Below are 21,377 nucleotides of genomic sequence, written 5' to 3'. Positions count from 1 at the left end.
CCCACTTATTGTAAATACTTTAAAACTAAGGTTTCAGTAACTATTTTCTATAAGTTTAATACACGTCAGACCACTCCATATATGAGCAAAACCTTATTTTGAGAAGTCTCTAAAGCATGCTTACTATTGCAACAAGATCATTTTATTTACTTTTACTATATTCTAGGCAGATGATCTTTTCTTGAAAATAAATAATAACACTATAATTCTAATGTTTGTTTCTAGATCTAAAAATCATTCTCTAAAACTCTAATGTTTGCAAAAAATACATAGCAAGGGTGCCATAAACTGCCTGATGGGTTCCTTAGGCTATAACATCATTTATTACAAGACAAATGTTCCTACCAGAATGTCACAATGTATAGTGTGGACTTTTTCCTCCCGTGTTGAAATTCCTCAGTTCCCATTTAAATGAATATTGCCATGCCATATGATATCATCCCATCTCTACCTTTAGGTCTCTAATGTTATGTTCCAATCTGCTCCTTCATCTTTCTCTATCATTACTTAAAGTATGTTCTTGAAAAATCATATTCTGCTTCCCCAATTCAATTGTCCTATTTCTAATATCCTCTGCCAAGTATGCACAGGCAAATTTAATGTTTAGAGACATGCTATAGAACAATAAAAACAAGAAAGGTTGGAAAAATAAATCAAATCTATAAACCTAAAGGGCATGTTTTTGTGCTGCAAAGTAACATTTCAAAGGATGAGTCAACTGAAACATTTACAAAAAAATTTAGTAGTTCAAAGCGAGTCATTCTAACCACTGTAAATTAGATTAGATGGAAAAACAAAAATACTGAACATGATTCATATAAAAGTTATAGTCAAGTGTGTCATCTGACTAAAGTTTATTGATCTCCAAGACACAAATTCACTCACTCCAGCAATGCAGGGGTATTTTAAAGTCCCCTTTACCAGTACAACATAATTTTGAAACCTCAAATTGTTTTTATTTGTTTTCCTACTAAAGCCTCAGTAGTGCTATAGCATTTTGAGGATCAGAATCTGTTTTAGATCTTCAAGGTCTTAGTTTAAAAAATTCTAAAGTAACTCAATATTAACTTCTCATTCTATTTTCATCTAGCTAAAAATGACAACTCAAAGCACTTCAACTACCAATCCTACTTGTGATGTTCATACACACACACACACACAGAATTGAATACTATAATATTCAAAGAAAAAACATTATTTAACAAGTCACAGAAAAAATGATTCCCTAAAAATACACATAGAATCGGATTTTGCCAGTATACATAAAATGTTTCACACAATGCCTGAAGCCCAACTGTATGTTCATAAAAGTTAACTTCTATTATTAATGCTATTATTATTATTACCAACTAATGTGATCAGACTTAGATTAAAAGTTATTCTTTTTTTTTTTTTTTACAGGCAGAGTGGACAGTGAGAGAGACAGAGAGAAAGGTCTTCCTTTGCCGTTGGTTCACCCTCCAATGGCCGCTGTGGCTGGCACGCTGCGGCCAGTGCACGGCACTGATCAGATGGCAGGAGCCAGGTACTTATCCTGGTCTCCCATGCAGGTGCAGGGCCCAAGCACTGGGCCATTCTCCACTGTACTCCCTGGCCACAGCAGAGAGCTGGCCTGGAAGAGGGGCAACCGGGACAGAATCCAGCGCCCCGATCGGGACTAGAACCCGGTGTGCCGGCGCCGCAAGGCAGAGGATTAGCCTAGTGAGCCGCGGCGCCGGCCCCATTAAAAGTTATTCTATGACACAAGTATTTTGTTGTGTCAGACTAAGAACTGTAGATTCTATCAAAACTTCTTGAAGTTTTTAAATTACTTCACAGTGTTTTTTAATGCTAGTAAACATGATGGATAATAACTACTGGTTATTACGACTTATTTAACTAATTTGTGGTAGTTATTTATCTAATGGAAGTCATTCTATCACCAATAAATTTTGTTTAGAGACTTACCAACTTCTATTTGCTAAAATCTCCTTTGTTACCACATAGTCAAATACATCAAATGAGTAACACAACAAAATGAGGGATGATTCTGCTCTTAAAGTTATGAACCTAAGACAAATGATAACAACTGCTTTACCTTCAGGGGCATCTGCATCACATCTCTTTGGCACAGAGAGGGTTGAGTTACCTTTATGGTCATCAAAAGTTATATTGCTCTGAAAGAATAAAATATAATTAGAAGACAAATATTACAATAATAAATATATCCGGAGTGAAAAAGTAATCACATTGTGAATTTTAAGCCATTTTCCATTAACTACATTATCTAATATTCTAAAGAGTAAATTTTAAACAAAACTGCAATTAAAAGAAAAAGTGTAAATTTAACACTAGGCTTTTTGAAACAATCCTTTAGGTCCTCTCTTGAACCACAAGGCTTCTTCACAGAATAAAATAGTTCCATTTATAGTCCAACCATGGCATCCCAACTGCAGCAAGCAGACTGTCTTTTGTCTATGCAGACGGCATAATCTTCTTTCATTTATTCAGTATGTAATAAGCATGACCCAGTGAAGTAGGTGCAAGGGATGAGGCAGGAAGAGAATGAAATGTCAAACAAATGAAAAATATTGTGCAGGTGATCTAGTATGTTATTTCCCAAACTCAGGTCAGACATGGACTTCCATCGTGACCTGTGTGTTATCTGTTCCACCTACACTTTACCAAATATTTCTCAATGAATTAGCCTCTTAAATACTTAATAATATTATAGAAGACATTGATTGGGAGTTCAATGTTTAGTGGTTTTTTTTTTTTTTTTTTTTTTTTTTTGCTTGTTTCTGATTAATTGTTCAAATAAAGAAGGAATGGGGGAAGTAAAGGAGTGATCTTGGACTGGATTAATACTTCATTAAAGTAATACTTGATCTTTCTCTCTCTCTCTCTCTCTCACTGTCCACTCTGCCTGTCAAAAAAAAAAAAAAAAGTAATACTTGAACTAGAACTTGAAGTATAGATATGGTTTACATTTTTATGAAGTAGAGCAGAAAGAATTTTAGGAAAGGGAAACAAAAGTGAAGGGGTTGGTGGTGTGGCACAGCCAGTTAAGCCACAGCTTGGGAGTCCCACATCCCATATTAGAGTGCCAGTTCCAGTCCTGGCTACTCCACATCAGCTTCCTGCTCACGTGCCTGGTGGGCAGTAGATGATGGCTAAAGTACGTGACTTGCTGCCTCCCACATGAGAGACCCGGAAGGAATACCTGGCTCCTGCCTTCCACTTGACCCAGCCTGGGTTGTTGTGGACATTTGGGGAGAGAATTAACAAATGGAAGATATCCCTGTTTCTGTCACTTTGCCCTTCAAATAAATAAATCCTTTTAAAAACACATACAGGTTGAATTATTTTGGCTAAAATATTTTAAATTATCAGAAAAATCCAAAGTTGCTGTTTGATTAAGACTAAGAGGTCAACATCATCAGGAAATCACTGGAACAGATATGAGGATATGCATCATGCTGAAAGAAAGCTCAGTTATCTGCAGATAAAACACTTACAAAGCTTCTCCTATAGGACTCATAGTAGCAATGAACAGACACATGGTATTCACCAAAAATGTTATTGGTTGTCATATTATTAAAATTACTTCAAACATTATTTCAAAAGAAATATTATGAGTTTTAATAAAGTACTGACATAAATCTCAGTGGTTTAGCACCAATGGATCCATGTAAGGACTGATTATAATGAAAATCTCTGGGTTATTTTTAAAAACAACAGTATAAAACAAATATAAATATTCTCAAAAGTGGAATGAAAAACACAGCAAATTAAATTTAATCTGGTGAATTAGTAGGCTAGGTATCATAATTAAAATTTGATTTTCAATACTCTTTATATTATCTAAATAATTGAGTTATAAATATTGCACTTACCTCTATTAAGTAATTTTGGCTTCCATACATGACATATTGTGGAGCAAGACTATAAATCATATAGCTGGTGTGAAGGACAATAAGCAGAAGTATCATGCAGAGAAATAAAAGTGCTTGGGGCCTGGTTCTACCCCTTCTGATTTTATATAACTGGAAGAAAAGACAGGGACAAAATCTTAGCAATGTATTTTACTTGCTCTTGTGTTATGAAGAATAATTTACACAGCTCAACCATCTTTTTTCTAAAATAAATACCAAGTATTCTTAGTTATTCCAAATAATTAAAAGAATGAAAAATACAATTCCTTTTCTGAAAAGCTTTTAGATTTAGCTTTATGTTTATTTTAAAATAATGGCAATGCATCTATATAAAAAGGATCCTATAAATGCTCCATGAAAAACCCAGGACATAGAGACTATATTAGTATTCACATAGTCTGCTTCCAGACAAACCTAAAATTACTGTGTAAGAGCATCTGCTAGAAAATTATAGAGCTATAAAGAATTCTGAAATATCTCTAGTTCTATCCGAAGATTAAATATCTGAGTTTAAATTAGAACTATTAGTGATATATTTTATATATTCACAACTTATTTAATATTACAAAATAAGAACAGAAGTCTCAATTATAAACACTCAATTCTATGAAATACCCATGACATTCTCATATTTCAGTCTTAGAAATTTTGTTATAAAATTTAGTTTATGATAATTTACAATAATCTGACTACAGATATTTTCATGTATGTCTATACTAAAGGGGAATGAAAATACACAGTAACTGGGTTGAGTGTTTGTGGTAGCGATCAGGATGCCATTTGTGATGCCAATATTCCATATCATAGTGCCTAGGGGTTCAAGTCCCGGGCTCCACTTCTGATTTCTAATGTAGACTTTTGGGTCTTTGCCACCCATGTCAGAGACCTAGATTGAGTTCCTAATTCCCTGCTTCAGGCTGGCTTTCTTGGCTATTGTAGACATTTGGGGAGTGAACTAATTGAGGGGAGATCTTTGTCTTCTTTTTGCTGCCTTTTAAATAAATAAATAAAATATTTCCCCTCCCAAAGATTTATTTTATTTATTTCAAAGGTAGAGTTGCAGAGAGAAAGAGGGAGGGGGAAGAGGGGAGAGGAGAAGAGGGAGAGGGGGGAGAGAAACAGAGAGAGAGAGAGAGAGAGAGAGAGAGAGAGAGAATCTTCTATCTGATGTTCACTCCCTACATGTCTACAACAGCCAGGGCTGGGCCAAGCTACATTGGAAACCAGGAGCTTCTTCTAGGTCTCCCACATGGATGCAGGGGTCCAAGCACTTGGGCTATCTTCTGCTGCTTTCCCAGGTGCATTAACAGGAGCTGGATTGGAAGTGGAGGAGGCAGGACTGGCATTAGTGCTCATATGGGATGCTGGTAGAACAGGTGGTGGCCTAACTCACTACACTACAATGCAGGCCCCCAAAATAAAACTTTTAAATACATAATACAGGGTTTTTGCTTCTTTTCCAGCCCCCCTCCATGCCACTCTGGCTGGAGGTCTTTGACTCTAATAAATTTTACTTTCAAATCTCTGTTTGTCTGCTTGGAAATTCTTCCATGTGAGACAAAGAATTGAGGTAATAATATTTTCTCTGCCACCATTTCACCCATAACATGTTGGTGCCGTGACTTGGACAGCAACTCCAATGTGACACGGATCCTACTTGAGTTTGACTCCAGCCAGCATTGGATCATCCCACCGGACTGGTGAGCATGCAGGTGGCTCTTGCTTTTTTTAGGAGAATTTCACTCTCGTTCGTAGCAATTCTCATTTTCTCAAAAAAAAAAAAAAAAGGGTCCCTGTCAGCCAGTTAAAAGCTATTAGTGTAGCTGCTGGACTTAAGATTCAGAGGCCAGAGCAAACTCCTGGGGCCGAGACTCTTCTAACCCCTCTCTTCCCTGGTGTGGTTCATCCCTTTGCATGGGACTGGGAGAAGGCCTCGAGACAACTGACGGGTTCTGGCTGGTGCTACACTCCAGTGCTTCCAGAAGGTCTCTTGGCCTGGCACCAGAAGCCGACAGCTGAAATGGTGTTGGGCTGTGAACCACTTTCCCTCCCTCGTGCATGGATCGGCCCTTTGTGGGAGACTGGGAGAAAGCCTTGAGACAATTGACGGATCCTGGCTGGGGCAACACTCCAGTGCTTCCGTGTCTCATGGCCGCGCACCAGACTCCCAACAGCAGAAATGATGTTGGACCAGGAAAGGCACTTTCCTGCAGGGAGCAAGTCCCCTGCTGTTTTGGAATCCTCAGGAGCTGTAAAGCAAGAAGCTCCGCACTTCACACTTCTCGTCTCTGCTCTCGGAACGTTGGCCTGGTCCAACTCAGCTTCCTTTCGCAGGGATCAGCCCGACACACGGGTCTCGGGGAAGGACTTGGAGTACTCTTGAAATTCAGGCCAGGGCGACTCTGGCATTTTTCAAGGACTTCCTGACCAGACACCAGACTCTGACAGCCCATTAGGGTATTGGCTGAAAACTGATTTTTGTTCTTCCTTCCTTAGAGATTAATTTGTCAGCAAGACTGGGCACAGCTTAGAGCAAGGCTATGGGCTCCAGGCTCCATTCCTCAATGAATTTTTCTTTTACCCCAAATCCTAACAAGATCGCTGTCTCTGCTCCTCTAAATGCTTTGCCTCCTCTCCTCTCCTCTCCTCTCCTCTCCTCTCCTCTCCTCTCCTCTCCTCTCCTCTCCCCTCCCCTCCCCTCCCCTCCTCTCCTCTTTCTTTCTTTCTTTCTCTTCCTTCCTTCCTTCCTTCCTTCCTTCCTTCCTTCCTTCCTTCCTTCCTTCCTTCCTTCCTTCCTTTCTTTCTTTCTTTCTTTCTTTCTTTCTTTCTTTCTTTCAGAGTTAGACAGTGAGAGAGACAGAGAGAAAGGTCTTCCTTCTGTTGGTTTGCCCCATAAATGGCCGCTACAGCCGGCGCGCTGTGCCAATCTGAAGCCAGGAGCTTCCTCTTGGTCTCCCATGTGGGTGCAGGGCCCAAGCACTTGGGCCATCCTCCACTGCCTTCCCAGGCCACAGCAGGGAGCTGGACTGGAAGAGGAGCAACCGGGACAGAACTGGCGCCCTAACCGGGACTAGAACCTAGGATGCCAGCACTGCAGGCGGAAGATTGGCCTAGTGAGCCGTGGCGCTGGTCCCTCTAAATGATTTTCATACCTCGCCAGGTCTTCTCAACTCATACAAACTCAATTTCCTAGTCCCACTAGTGGGTATTTCCTAGATATTTCATTCATTAGCTCTGGGTTAAATTTAATTATTACATTTGTAGACAGGTAGCTTTTCGATCTAGACTCCCATTAGATGCAGTCCCCATGTGGCCTGAACTTGTATAGACAAGTCTCAGCGTGTTTCTGGTATCCCCTGTCTACCTCCTCAGTTCCCTCTTTTGGCTCAGTTCTGTCTGGGCCTTCCCATGAAGTCTCCTTAGGAATCTCCAGAGGGGTGCCCATCTGCTCTGATGGTTTCCCTCTCCCACTAAACCTAACATAATGGTGAACAATCTCCAGTGCTCATCTTGTCCCTGGCACATCAGCCCCAGGCCCACAGTCATCCTTGGGACCCATCTGGCAGCTGCTGAACCTTCTGTTTCAGAGACAGTCCCAAGTAGCTGACTGCTGACTAGGCATCACTAGCCCAAGTTTTTGTTTTGTTTTGTTTTGGGGGGGCGGGAGTGTCAAAGGAAAACTAGAATCAAATTCAATTAGAACCTAAAGATGTCTTTGTAATTGATAAATATAAACTGGGTAAATGCAAATAAGATCAATGTATCTAAATGTAAACTTTGGTACTCTTAGCACCTTATAGTCTATGGAAAAACTATTTGGGTTTGCTAACATCTGTTTTCATAAATTATCCATAAGAAAATAGTTTAACACCGCTTGAAAGTAACAAAGGTTGAAATTTGATGTGTTATCTTATTTAGAAAATGTTGTCTTAATTTGGAGATTTCTAAGGGGTTATTTCAAAATGTAAATCAAGGAAATCAGCACATAGAAAAAGGTCACAAGTAAAATGTGTTCTTGGTAAGGAAGATTAAGAAGGAAAGATACTTTTTTGAATAAAGAAAGGACATGGTTTGTAAGAATTTATCCTAAAAAAATAAAGAATTTATCCTAATGGCTATTTTACTCTGGACTGGAATGGAAAAGATGGAAAGGCTTAAGTAAGTTGCAGAAGGTATTAGGATGTCACAGAAAGTTATGAAAGAAATTTTTGGATAAAAAAGCAATTAATCTATTTTTCTTTGAAATAGGATCTGATTAAAGCAATGAGGTTTGTGCAATGTTTATACATTAATAAATATTTTGAAATAGCCTTAAAAATCTGTTTAAAGACTACAGCATCTCCTTTTAATACTTTTTGTTTAATTGGTGACCTTCTGTCAGTTTTCCAGGCAGCTCAGGTAAGCTATTTCTCTTCCCTAGTTCTGACTCTGTTAAAATTGTGCCAAGCTACGAGACAATTCCATGCACTCATACATTTAAGGTTTTATTTACGAATTTAGGGATGACCAAAGAGACAGAGATTTTGTTTTCTGTTGAAGTGACCTATTTTGTTCTTAATGTCTCCATTAAGTTCTGATTGTTTAAAAACAGCTGAAAAGTTTTTTTTTAATTAAGAGAGTTATAGTTTGTTTAAATATATACCCATTCTAAAGCATCTGAGTAATAACTCTGCAACAATGATCAAATCTGGTCTGTATTATGTCCTAATGTTAAGGGATCCTGTTTCTAACAAATATTTTAAGTATTCTTGGCAACTTTGACAAGCATTTAAAAAATCAAAATTCTAAATTCTTTGGACTTTGATATTTCCAGTTGGGTCCCTGGAAATATCAAAGAATCTATCTTTCATCTTGCAGCGATACCAAATTAATAAGACTATTTGGATTACATTAAAGATACTGTCAAGATGTGAAGTTGTGTTAAATTTTAAGTTATAATAATGTAAAATGCCACTGATACAAATATCCAAAAGTTTCAAAAATCTAATGATTTTGTTGTGTTGTTAACAGACATGATGGTTACCTTAATGAGAAAGGCCCAGTGGCCTAAAAGAGATAAATGTTTTTATAAAATCTTACAAATGCTTTCTTTTTTCAAAAATAATTACTTTATTTATTTGAAAGTCAGAGTTATACAGAGAGAAGGAGAGGCAGAGAGAGAGGTCTTCCATTCTGCTGGTTTACTCCCCAAATGACCACAATGGCCAGAGCTGAGCTGATCCAAAGCCAGGAGCCAGGAGCCTACTCCAGGTCTCCCATGTGGGTGCAGGGGCCCAAGCACTTGGGCCATTTTCTACTGCTTTCCCAGGCCATAGCAGAGAGCGGGATTGAAAGAGGAGCAGCCAGGACTGGAACCAGTGCCCATATGGGAGGCCGGCACTGCAGGCTGCGGCCTTAAACCTGTTGTGCACAGTGCCAGCCCAAGTGCTTTCAAAATACTGTGTGGAGTAAGCAAGTGCTACTTCTTGTTGATTAAAGAGTTTATAATTTTAAACTTGTCTATTTTTTAAGAAAAAACAGCTAAAGATTTTAAGAAGCTATTACTGAAACTGCTTTATTGTTCTACCTTGTATGTTATGTTATATGTGTATATATGTTGTATGACTACATGGGAAAATTTATTAAGAGCTCTGTGTTAATTGGCTTATAGATAAAAGATTGCTCATAAATAAACTGCTGAATTAATCAAAGGTACCCTTTTTTTGTTGGTTTCACATGCCCTAAATAAATCTCTGTATCAGATGTTTTAAATGTGTTGGTAGAAAGAAATTAAAAATGTTTAAATCATTGACATGTTTGTGCTTGGGTTTGCTGGTCCAACAACTTATATTTGTGTTAGATATTTAAGTGATGTTTCCCAACACAGGTACTTTTGTCTTGAAATTTATAGAAGGCATTGGACCTTCTGGTAAATATTTTCCTAAGTTGTTATTTAAGTTAAAATTGTGTGCTAAGTTTTCATTTGATATAAGTTACTGACAGCAAGCAATCTGGGAAGGCTGACTTGTTTCTTCATTTCTCTGTTCTCTTCAGGATGGGAAACTGACTCTATACCGAAGGACTCCCCATGATCTACAGTTTGATCTTTAGACCTTATAAAAGGGCTGACTAACAATTTTTCTGTAATTATAACATAGCCAAAATGAAAGCTTAAATTATGATTTCACAGCTAGATTTACTTTGCCATGGGCACAGTAAACAGGAAAAACCTCCTTTTCAGACCAAATGAAGGGACAGAAAGTTTTACTAATGACTTCAAATTTTATAGATAAGGTGGTCATCATGTTTGATGTTAAAGACCATAGCTTTCCTCATGGGCATTGTTTATCTCACAGAAAAAAACACTACCAGAACATGCCTGTGACTATTGCTTCCAGCTTAGGCCACCAAAGATTAGCGATGGGACTAAGCACCCCCTTATACAACCAAATCACTGCTCTTGGATAACAAGTAATTTTATGTCAACATGAAGTGAAGAAGCCACTTCAACAGGTTTAATTTCAAGATAATCATAATTTCTATATTCTAAATCCAAGAAACTTTGGAATAATATAGGTTATACACAAATGATAAGAAAAAATCAAAATAATAATGTAAATATACTTACCCTAATCCAAAAGAACCATATGCCAATATTTCGAATTCCTGCCATTGAAGTAAAAATAAAGTACATAATAATAATTGTTATAAGAATATAGTCAAGAGGAAAAACCTGAAAAAAGAAAAAAATTAATTTAATAACAAACCATAAGGGAATTCATATAAAATTATCTGAAAACTTCATTAGTTATAGTTGTAAATTATTTTTTAAAGCTTATTTATTTATTTGACAAGAAGAATTACAGAGAAGCAGAGGCAGAGAGAAAGAGAGAAGTCTTCCATGTGCTGGTTCACTCTCCAAATGAACATAACAACTAGAACCGGGCTGATCTGAATCTAGGAGCCAGGAGCTTCTTTCAGGTTTCGCACTCGGGTGCAGGGGCCCATGGAAGGACTTGAGCTATCTTCTACTGCTTTCCCAAGTCATAGCACAGAACTAGATTGGAAGTGGAGCAGCCAAGACTCAAACCAGTGACCATATGGGATACTGGCACTGCAGGTGGTGGTTTTACCTGCAACATCACAGCGCTGGCCCTGCATATGTTTAAAATAACAACTTGATTTAGGTTTTAAAAAATATCAACAAAAGGACATCTTCCAAAAGAAAAAAAAAACTAGTATCAAACTACTACCAAATTAATATCACTGTTCTAAGACAAATCCTAAAACTAAAATTCATATTTATATATTAACAGTAATAATTCATGAAAAATTATAAACAAAAAATTGAGTGGAAACGTTCACTTTAAGTTACATTTTCCAAATCAACTTAGGTATAAAGTTCAACAATATGTCTCTGTAATGTCTAAAGCAACATATCAATGTAGAAATTATATGAAGATAAAAATCAAATGAGTAAAGGGTACAGTATATGTCAAAGTACTAACATGTTTACAGCATGATAATTTTATACAAAAGTATGTGAGAATATTTGCTGGAATATAAAATGACTAATATTTTACTTACTGTTTGTAGTAAAGGCAAAAGCATATTCAGTGGATTACTCAGATTAGTTCCAAAAATTATAAAACCAGAATCTATTCCAGCTGAATGAAGAGCTTTATCTAAACTAAAACAAAAAAGAATTATAAAGAATGAATTTATGTTATACTTTCACATTTTCAGTAAATTTAGAAAGCATATCATCATATCCTAAGCATGCAAATTCAGCTGAGTCAAAAAAACCCATGGATAACAAATGTTAAATATCTTAAATGTCTTATGGATATTGTTCAATTGATATAAATAAATACTGTTAATGACTGGATAATTCATTGAGTTAATGTTGTAAAGAACACATCTAGTAAAATAGTATTTAAGATGAACAGGCTACACTAATAGAATTCAGCACCAAAAATGTGTAATATCAATGGATTTGTTTAAGTGCTTTAGAAAATGTCTCTACTGTACTTACTTGGACAGGAAGAGAGAAATTACGAACAGCAATGCAACTAAGATGAAAAATATTCCCCAAATGATCTAAAAGTAAAAAGAGATTCATTAGAATGTAGTTCTAGACATTGATACTCAAAGTTCAAAAACCATTATGCTTAAGCTCAGTTGCTAACATATGACAACAATCTAAAACAAAGATACATTTTAACTTAGTGTATAATTCCAGGCATTTGTAACCCAAATTTCCACTATGAGACTATTTAGTTGAGAACACGGACACAGAAATGTTAAAATGAAAAATCCTCACTAATAAGTAAACAAATTAAACTTTGTTAGATCAAATATAAACATTTTATTCTATTATTCTCAAATATATATTCAACAACTGAAAAAACATTAGGATACACACACACAAAACCAGGAAACTCATCAAGTTATATTCCCCTGTTTATTAAAATATGGAATTTGAAACATTTTCCCATAGAAGTAATAATATATAGTACTTAAATTATATCACAACCAGAAAAGTCTGAGTATAAGTGAAACTATTCCTGAAATAGAATACCAAGAGCACTGAAGACACTGTCATATCAAACATGTTTCTATGGGGGAAATGTGATAAGCATTGTAACTGGTAAAACACAATTCTGGCCGGCGAGGCAGCTCACTAGGCTAATCCTCCGCCTGCAGCACCGGCAACCTGGGTTCTAGTCCCAGTTGGGGCGCCAGATTCTGTCCTAGTTGCTCCTCTTCCAGTTCAGCTCTCTGCTGTGGCCCAGGAAGGCAGTGGAGGATGGCCCAAGTGCTTGGGTTCCTGCACCCGCATGGGAGACCAGGAAAAGCACCTGACTCCTGGCTTCAGATCGACGCAGTGTGTCGGCTGTAGTGGCCATTGGAGGGTGAACCAACGGAAGGAAGACCTTTCTTTCTGTCTCTCTCTCTCTCACTGTCTAACTCTGCCTGTCAAAAAAAACCAACCAACCAAACAAACAAACAAAAAACCCCACAATTCTTTCTACTGTATGAACTTCTTATTAGGGATGGTAGAAAAAAAAGGAAAAAATATTGAAACAGAATCTCTAAGGAATAGTTTCAGGATTAAAAAAAAAAAAAAAAGAGGTGAAATCTATGTTAGCAATAACACACACTTCCTCCACCACCACCCAACCATTATCTTCCACGAGATCCAGGGACAACTGGGCTAGCGTTGCAAAAGTAACAGCAAAAAGTGAGAGTTCACCCAACCATAGTTAAGTGTTTCTGGCTTCTCCTTTGACTGGGATTCATAGAGTTAGGTGAATAAAATCATGAATGTCAAGGAGATTTTGCCCTCTCATTTTACATGATTGCTGAGTTATATGTTAGAATGCAGAAGGGATAAAAGAAGTAAAGTAACAACATACTGACCTACCCACCATGTAAAGCTGATTTTTAAAAGCAATTTTAGGCCTTTGTTCTAAGAATTCTTCAATTCTATTATAGCCCTTTTGGGGGTTGTAGGAAAGGAAACCATTGGGAATAAGAGAGGACAAAGAACACTATGGTCATCTCTTAAAATGGAGTAATTCCATATAAATCTCTTACATATTAGAATTCCACATGATAATTAATTATTCACGAAGAGTTTCACTACTACAGAACCTTGCAGTGACTCTTTTATAATTATAAATGTTCATTTGTAGAGGGTACAAAGGAGTTAAACATTCTTTTTCTGTATCTGATGCCTCGGTGAGCTGGAAGGCAACAGCTTTATGCTGAGGATCCACAAGTGAAACATAACTTCTCAATAGCCTGTTAACATGAAATACTTCATAGCGTGAGGCAGTATTACTGTCGGATGCCAATTAACAGTAGAGAAACATGACATAGAAATAACACTTGAAGATTCCAGTCCCTTGGTGTCCATTTTGCAGAAAAAATTATAAAAATAATTTTTTAAAATGCTTAACTATCTTCCCAGTCTGATGGGATGAATGACCCAGAGTTGGACTTTTGAATAAGTTACTTACAGAATACAGGATAAGTGTAAAAAAACATAAATGCTTCATAAAGACAAGAGAAAAACTATACATATTTTAAAATATGAGGATTTAAGGCATTAGCAATCTTCCCAGGCTCTAGTCATGAGCTGCCAAGGCTATGGAAGCCCCCTGAGCTCATCGTCTTTGATCTTATTTCGACAAGGCAATAGTCAAAGTGGAAGTTCTCTCCTCCCCTCAGAGAAAGGTACCTCCTTATCTGATGGCCCGCTCTTTCCACTGGGATCTCACTTGCAGAGATCTTTCATTTAGGGCTTTTTTTCTTTTTTTTTCCCCCCCAAGAGTGTCTTGGCTTTCCATGCCTAAAATACTCTCATGGGCTCTTCAGCCAGATCTGAATGCCTTAAGGGCTGATTCTGAGGCCAGAGTGCTGTTTAGGACATCTGCCATTCTATGAGTCTGCTGTGTATCCCACTTCTCATGTTGGATCGTTCTCTCCCTTTTTTATTCTATCAGTTAGTATTAGCAGACACTAGTCTTGTTTATTTGATCCCTTTGACTCTTAGACCTATCATTATGGTCTATTGTGACCTGAAATTGATCACTAGTCAATAGGAGTCACTGTGCACTTCCTCCCCATGCAGGATCTCTGTCCTTAATGTGTAGTTCAATGTGAATTAATGATATGACTAGTGCTCAAAGAGTATTTGGCACTTTGTGTTCTGTGTGGGGGCAAACTGATGAAATCTTAACTTAATATATACTAAATTAATCTTCTGTATATAAAGATAATTGAAAATGAATCTTGGGCTGGCGCCGGGGCTCACTAGGATAATCCTCCGCCTTGCGGCACTGGCACACTGGGGTTCTAGTCCCGGTCGGAGTGCCGGATTCTGTCCCGGTTGCCCCTCTTCCAGGCCAGCTCTCTGCTGTGGCCAGGGAGTGCAGTGGAGGATGGCCCAAGTCCTTGGGCCCTGCACCCACATGGGAGACCAGGATAAGCACCTGGCTCCTGCCATCGGATCAGCACGGTGTGCTGGCCGCAGCACGCAGGCTGTGGTGGCCATTGGAGGGTGAACCAACGGCAAAGGAAGACCTTTCCCTCTGTCTCTCTCTCTCACTGTCCACTCTGCCTGTCAAAAAAAAAAAAAAAAAGGAAAAAGAAAATGAATCTTGATGTGAATTGGATGGGAGAGGGAGCGGGAGATGGGAGGGTTGCAGGTGGGAGGGAAGTTATGGGGGGGAAAAGCCATTGTAATCCACAAGCTGTACTTCAGAAATTTACATCTACTAAATAAAAGTTAAAAAATAAAAACATAACCGGCACTGCGGCTCACTAGGCTAATCCTCCGCCTTGCGGCGCCAGCACACTGGGTTCTAGTCCCGGTCGGGGCGCCGGATTCTGTCCCGGTTGCCCCTCTTCCAGGCCAGCTCTCTGCCGTGGCCAGGGAGTGCAGTGGAGGATGGCCCAAGTGCTTGGGCCCTGCACCCCATGGGAGACCAGGAGAAGCACCTGACTCCTGCCATCGGATCAGTGTGGTGCGCTGGCCGCAGCGCGCTGGTCGCGGCAGCCATTGGAGGGTGAACCAATGGCAAACGAAGACCTTTCTCTCTGTCTCTCTCTCACTGTCCACTCTGCCTGTCAAAAAATAAAATAAATAAATAAATAAATAAAAATTAAAAAATAAAATAAAATATGAGGATTTAAACCAATATTGATATGGTCATTTTAGTGATGATCATGTTGGGCTGCCAAAAATATCACATATTCTATTCAAGTTATGATGTCAATTTTAAAACAAAAGTTAAGTTATGGAAATGACACCAGTAACAAAGTAGTGTAAAAACCTCTGAAAATATTATCCTTCAAAAAAGTTGTAAGAAAACTGGTATAAGTTGTCTGAATCAACTCATTCAACACTCTGGGAATTAATCAAAGATATGCAGTAATCGAGAAGCATTTATTTAAGGAAGATGATTAAATCCCAGTAAGAACAAAGCACACTGTAACATTTGATTTGCTCTAGTCCTGATGCTACCTCTCTAGTGCTTTGTAGCCTTGAAAAATAGATATAAAAAGCCCAGAGCCTTGGAGACACCTAAGGAAGCAGAAAGAGGAAGAACCTCTTTTATTTTGTATTTATTTATTTTTCAATAACAAAAATCTTTATTGAATTACAAATTTTAAAATGGATCACTTAATTTAAAAGTGGTACTATTTTTATTTTATTATTCTTAAATTCACTCTGTCAAAAACTTGTTTTGTTTTTAAAATGATAAAAACAAAAGAAAAAAAAAGAACAAGTAATATACATGTACAAGAAATTACAAGAAATAATGATCATGGTTAGTTACAGATGCAAAATAATATCTAATTATCCCAGACTTGTGAATAATTAAAATCAAATTCATATGCTAGTTCAAATATTATACACAATTAGATAAGCTGGTCAAGTATCATTTGAATACACACCATATTTTAAAATTATATTACCTTTTATATTCCTGTAACATCTTGTCTAAGTACATGCCAATATAGGAAACAATGTAATTTTCATTTATGGGTTAATAGAGTGACAGAAAATGTCCACTGTATAGGTTTCAGAATGTAAAAGTTCAAGAACTTTTCTTAAGGAGAAAAAAACTTAAATTACTGAAAGTTTAACATCAATTTACTTAGAAAACAGATGCCATACAATTATTATATGGTGGACCTACTGATCTGACTACAAAAGGCATTTAAGGAAGGGATGTTCAGATGAAAACAGATTAACCCAAAAGATGTATGTTGCTTTAAACATTTGTTTTGCAGGAAAACCAGTTGCTTGGCCTAGTTTAAAAGCTATTACAAAATTCGCTTTTTTTAATGGTCCAGGTATTTAGCCAATTCTTCCACCTCAATAGAACTTCCATCAGTTTCCACATTCATTGCAAACAAATGTGGTCATTGGTTCATCAGCACTATGGGTTTGCACCTGAGTGTAGGAGCAATTCTTTGGTTCTCCAATGGCTTTTTTCGTCAAATTTTTCCACATCTCCTTGAGCTTGTCTCTAGCCATCTCCTCTGCCATCAATCTAGGAAATAAATCAGGAGGGATATTCCCACACAATACATTTTTCCTTAAATCTGGATTTCTTGCATCTTTAAGATTTGATATCCTATTTTGTACTCTATTTTTGTATTTCATGTCTGTATTCCTTATTTCTTGGTATAAAGCTTCCTTAATTGGAGATCCCAAGCTCTATCTGACTGAATTCAAACTTAAAGAGTACAAAAAGCCTTTCTCTAAAAGTATTAAAAAAAAAATCACAAGCAGTCTATGAACTTCATGACCACAGCATCAGTGGACAACAGTTAAAATTAAACTAACCAAAAAGCTTAAGATAAAATTTTTAAAATGAGGAAAGGAGGTATCAATAGGGCACTGAAAAGCACTGACACGTTTGTGGGCATCTGGAAGGTGCTGTGCATGCAGAGGGCTGTGTCTATGATCAGGAAAGATCTGGTTGATACTGAGACTCTACAGAGAAGCAAGTGAAGACTAAGGCCGATTTGTAGAATGCCTGCCTCAGTATTGATGAATTATACATAGACACACAGATTCCTAGGCAAAAACTAGGAGACTCATTGGTTGCAGATTTTTTTTTTAATGTGTATCCAATCATTAACAAACCAACTGAGTAGAGACAACAATGAGTATATACTACGAAGAATATGGACTTTATAGAGGTAGTTCACAAACACAACATGAAAAATAACAAAGATTAATAGCAGAAAACTGGGGGCTGGTGTTGTGGTGTAGAGGGTTAAGCTGCTACTTACAGCACCACTATCCTGTGTGGGTGCTGGCTTGAGTTCTGGGTGCTCCACTTCAGATCCAGCTCCCTGCTGGTGTGCCTGGGAAAGCAGTGGAGGATCACCCAGTGCTTGGGCCCCGGTCCATGTGGGAAACACGGAAGAGCCTCCTGGTTCCTGGCTTTAGATAATTCAGAACTGGCTGTTGGAGTGAACCAGCATATGGAAGATCTCTCTCTAACTCCCTCTTTCTCTCTGTTAACTCTGCCTTTCAAATAAATAAATAAATAAATCCTAAAAAAAAAGGGGGGGGGGCAGAAAACTCTGAGGATAGAAGAGAATTTGATTTCCAGAGATAACACATTATATTATTTAAAATTGTCCAGGTATTAACAACAAAATATGATGTATGTAGGAAAACAAGAAAGTATGACTAATATGCAGGGAGAAAAAAAAATCAACAAACAGACTTATTAGACAACACTTTAAATCTGTTGTTTTAAGTACATTCAAATAACTTAACAAGTCATGTCTTAGAATGATTTCACCACAGAATATCAATAGATAAAAGTTATTAAAGAGTAATTCAAAATTTTAGAGATAAAAAAAAAAACAGTAACTGAAGTTAAAAGTTCATTGGAAGGACTGAACAACAACTTAATAGGCAGAAAAGAGAAGTTAGCAAGGTTGAATAGAAATTGAGATGCTCTAAATGCTCACAACAGCCAAGACTGGGGACAGGCTGAAGTTGGGAGTCAAGAACTCAATCCAAGTTTCCCCCATGAGCAGCAGGAACCCAATCAGTTGAGTCATCATCACCACCTTCAAGGATATGCATACATAGGATGCTAGAGTCAGGAGCGAGAGCTGGGTATTGAATCCAGGTATCTGATATGGCACACAGGCATCTTAACTGCTGACCCAAGTGCCCACCCAACATTACCATGAAAATTTAGAATCAGCTTGTCAAATTCTGCAAAGAGGCCAACTGGGATGTTGATAGAAATTTCACTGGATCTTTAGATCAGTGCAGGGAGTATTGCCACCTTGAAATTAAGTCTACAAGTGTTAATCTATTCAAGCTATTTTTTTCAGTGATGCTTTATAGATTTCAGTGTACAGGTCTTAGACTTCCTTGGTTAAATTTACTGCTAAGTATTTTACTATTTTTGATTGTATTTTAAATGGAATTGTCTCCTTAATTTCATTACGTACTGTTCATGGCTAGCAGATAGAATATCACTGCCTTTGTATATTGATCTTGTATCCTGAAAACTTGCTGAATTTATGTATTTACTTTATTCTAGTGTTCTTAGCAGTTTCTATATATAAAGTACAAGATGAAATCATGTAGAAATAGATAATAATCTTATTTTTAAATGGAAAAACTAGTTATGAAGGTCCACAACAATAAACCACAATTCTGAAATCCAAAATGTTTTAGAAATCAAAACTTTGTTTCTAACTCATTTGTTGATTAAATCTGGTTTAAATTAACATGGGACGTACAAAGTATTTAACTCACTTATTGTAAATATTCATATATTCATTGCAGAATTAGTAATGAATTTGAAGGGAGATCAGTGGGATGCTGCCCTGGACCCTGTTAGGGTTTTATTTAATATGTACTGTACACTGCTATTCTAAAAAGGCAAAAAAAAAAAAAAATCTGAATTGACCTAAGGATCTTGGTGAAATATTTTAGGATGTATAATGTTATTATGGACTGAATGAATTCTTGGCAAATTCATATGTTGAAGCCTAACACCCGATATTATGGCTTTGGAGGTGGGGCTTTGGGGAAGTAATTAGATTATATGAGGTTACAACGATGCAATCCCCATGATGGAATTAGTATTATTAGAAGAAAAGTAATCAGATAGCCCTGTCTCTTCACTATGCTAGGACAGAGCAAAAAAGTAACTACCTGCAAATCAGGAAGACAGAGCTCAGCAGGAACCAAATCAGCCAGCACTTGATTCCTAACTTGCCAGCCTCCAGAACTAAGAGGAATGTCTGTTTTATAAAAAAGATTATTTCATTTATTTGAAAGAACAGACAGGAAGAGACAGAGAGACAGAACAATCTTCCATGGCTGGTTCACTCCAGGAGCCAGGAACTCCATCCTGGTCTCCCACATGGATGGCAGGGCCCCAGGTACTTAGGTCATTTTCTGCTGCCTTCCCAGGCACATTAGCAGGAAGCTGAATTGGAAATGGAGCAGCCATGACTCAAACTGGCACTCTGATGAGGGATGCAGTGTCAGATGCTGCAGTTTAACTTGCTGCACCACAACACTGGCCCCAAGAAATATCTGTTTGCAGGTGGAAGGAAGGGAAGGGTGGAAGAACAACTATGTTCCTGAATTTGAATTTATAAATGCAAGAAGTTTGTATACCTTAAATGAAAATATTAAAAATGCCATTCAGTTCATCTTTATTTTTAATAGCAGCATAAGCCAAGACAAATCTGTTGATCACACTTTAAATGCATGTGGATACAGAACAAGGAAGAATGGAACCATTTTGGTTGCTTCTTAATAATTTGAATAAGTGGGGCTGGTGCTGTGGCTTAGTGGGTAAACCGCCACCTGCAGTGCTGGCATTCCTTACAGGTGCCGGTTCGAGTTCCGGCTGCTCCACTTCCAATCCAGCTCTCTGGTATGCCCTGGGAAAGCAGCAGAATATGACCCAAGTCCTTGGGCCCCTCCATCTTCATGGGAGACCTGGAGGAGGCTCCTGGCTCCTGGCTTTGGATCTGCGCAGCTCCGGCCATTGCGGCCAACTGGCGAGTGAACCAACTGATGGAAGACTTCTCTCTCTGCCTCTCCTTCTCTCTCTGTGTAACTATGACTTTCAAATAAATAAATAAATCTTTAAAAATACTTTGAGTAAGAAAGTAGATAAAACCAAATATATGGGATGATAAAGCTACTAGGAATAAAACAATGGAGATTAAGGGGAGACAGGAAATATGAAAGATTGGAGTATAGACCTCGAGAGATAGAAGGTCTATCATCAAATGGGTGTAGAAGCACTTTAAAAACCTCACATTTAAAATTAAGAAAAAAGCTTACCTAAAAAATTAAAGCATAAGTCTCTCTTCCACCCCTGTGTGTCTACTTTCATTCATCAGTGGTAACTATCATTAATAGCTTCCTATGAATCTTTCCAGTAAGGCCGTATCCTAGTGAGTATGCACATGTGCTCACATGCAAAATATCAACAAACGGTGTACTATTTCTACCACATATAACATCTGTAACCTGGACAGTAATTTCACTTAAAATACAACACAGTCTGAATAACATTTTAACACTTGCTCAAGATAGGGTTTCCTTTTATATAAATAGAATTTGCATTCATTTTAATGGCTGTATAGTGTACTACTTCCTAATATTGATATAACAAATCAGCAGCTAGTCTCCTATTGATGGGACTGTTTTCACTATATGGTTATTATAAGCATTCATATGATTGATATAACAAACAATTATTTGAAAAACTTTAATATGCTTTGCTATTCAAAATATTTTTAGGTTTATGGCTATATAACTTCCTCTATTGTTGACATCCTGCATTAGTGTGGTACATTTGTACCAACTGATGAAACAATGTTTATGCATTCTTTTTTTTTTTTCGTCAAAGCAGACTTTATTGGAGCACACGGCACAGCCCCCAGCTCAGCCCGCTC

General features: G+C 37.5%; 1 protein-coding gene across 2 annotated transcripts in view; it reads right to left on the bottom strand.

The window, feature by feature from the left end:
* Positions 1-21,377, bottom strand: part of LMBRD1 (LMBR1 domain containing 1) — a 148,975-nt gene that overhangs the window by 32,589 nt on the left and 95,009 nt on the right. For both annotated transcript variants that reach the window (XM_008263085.4, XM_070073909.1), the window contains exons 10-14: positions 11,929-11,993; positions 11,481-11,583; positions 10,522-10,626; positions 3,876-4,025; positions 2,078-2,156 (exon numbers count right to left, since the gene is read on the bottom strand). In XM_008263085.4, the coding sequence (XP_008261307.2) occupies positions 2,078-2,156; positions 3,876-4,025; positions 10,522-10,626; positions 11,481-11,583; positions 11,929-11,993 (502 nt within the window). The remainder of the gene's footprint in view (positions 1-2,077; positions 2,157-3,875; positions 4,026-10,521; positions 10,627-11,480; positions 11,584-11,928; positions 11,994-21,377) is intronic.

The sequence above is a fragment of the Oryctolagus cuniculus genome, chromosome 5 (genome assembly GCF_964237555.1).
Source record: "Oryctolagus cuniculus chromosome 5, mOryCun1.1, whole genome shotgun sequence".
Classification (NCBI taxonomy): Eukaryota; Metazoa; Chordata; class Mammalia; order Lagomorpha; family Leporidae; genus Oryctolagus; species Oryctolagus cuniculus.
This window is presented reverse-complemented; position numbering and strand designations above follow the sequence as displayed.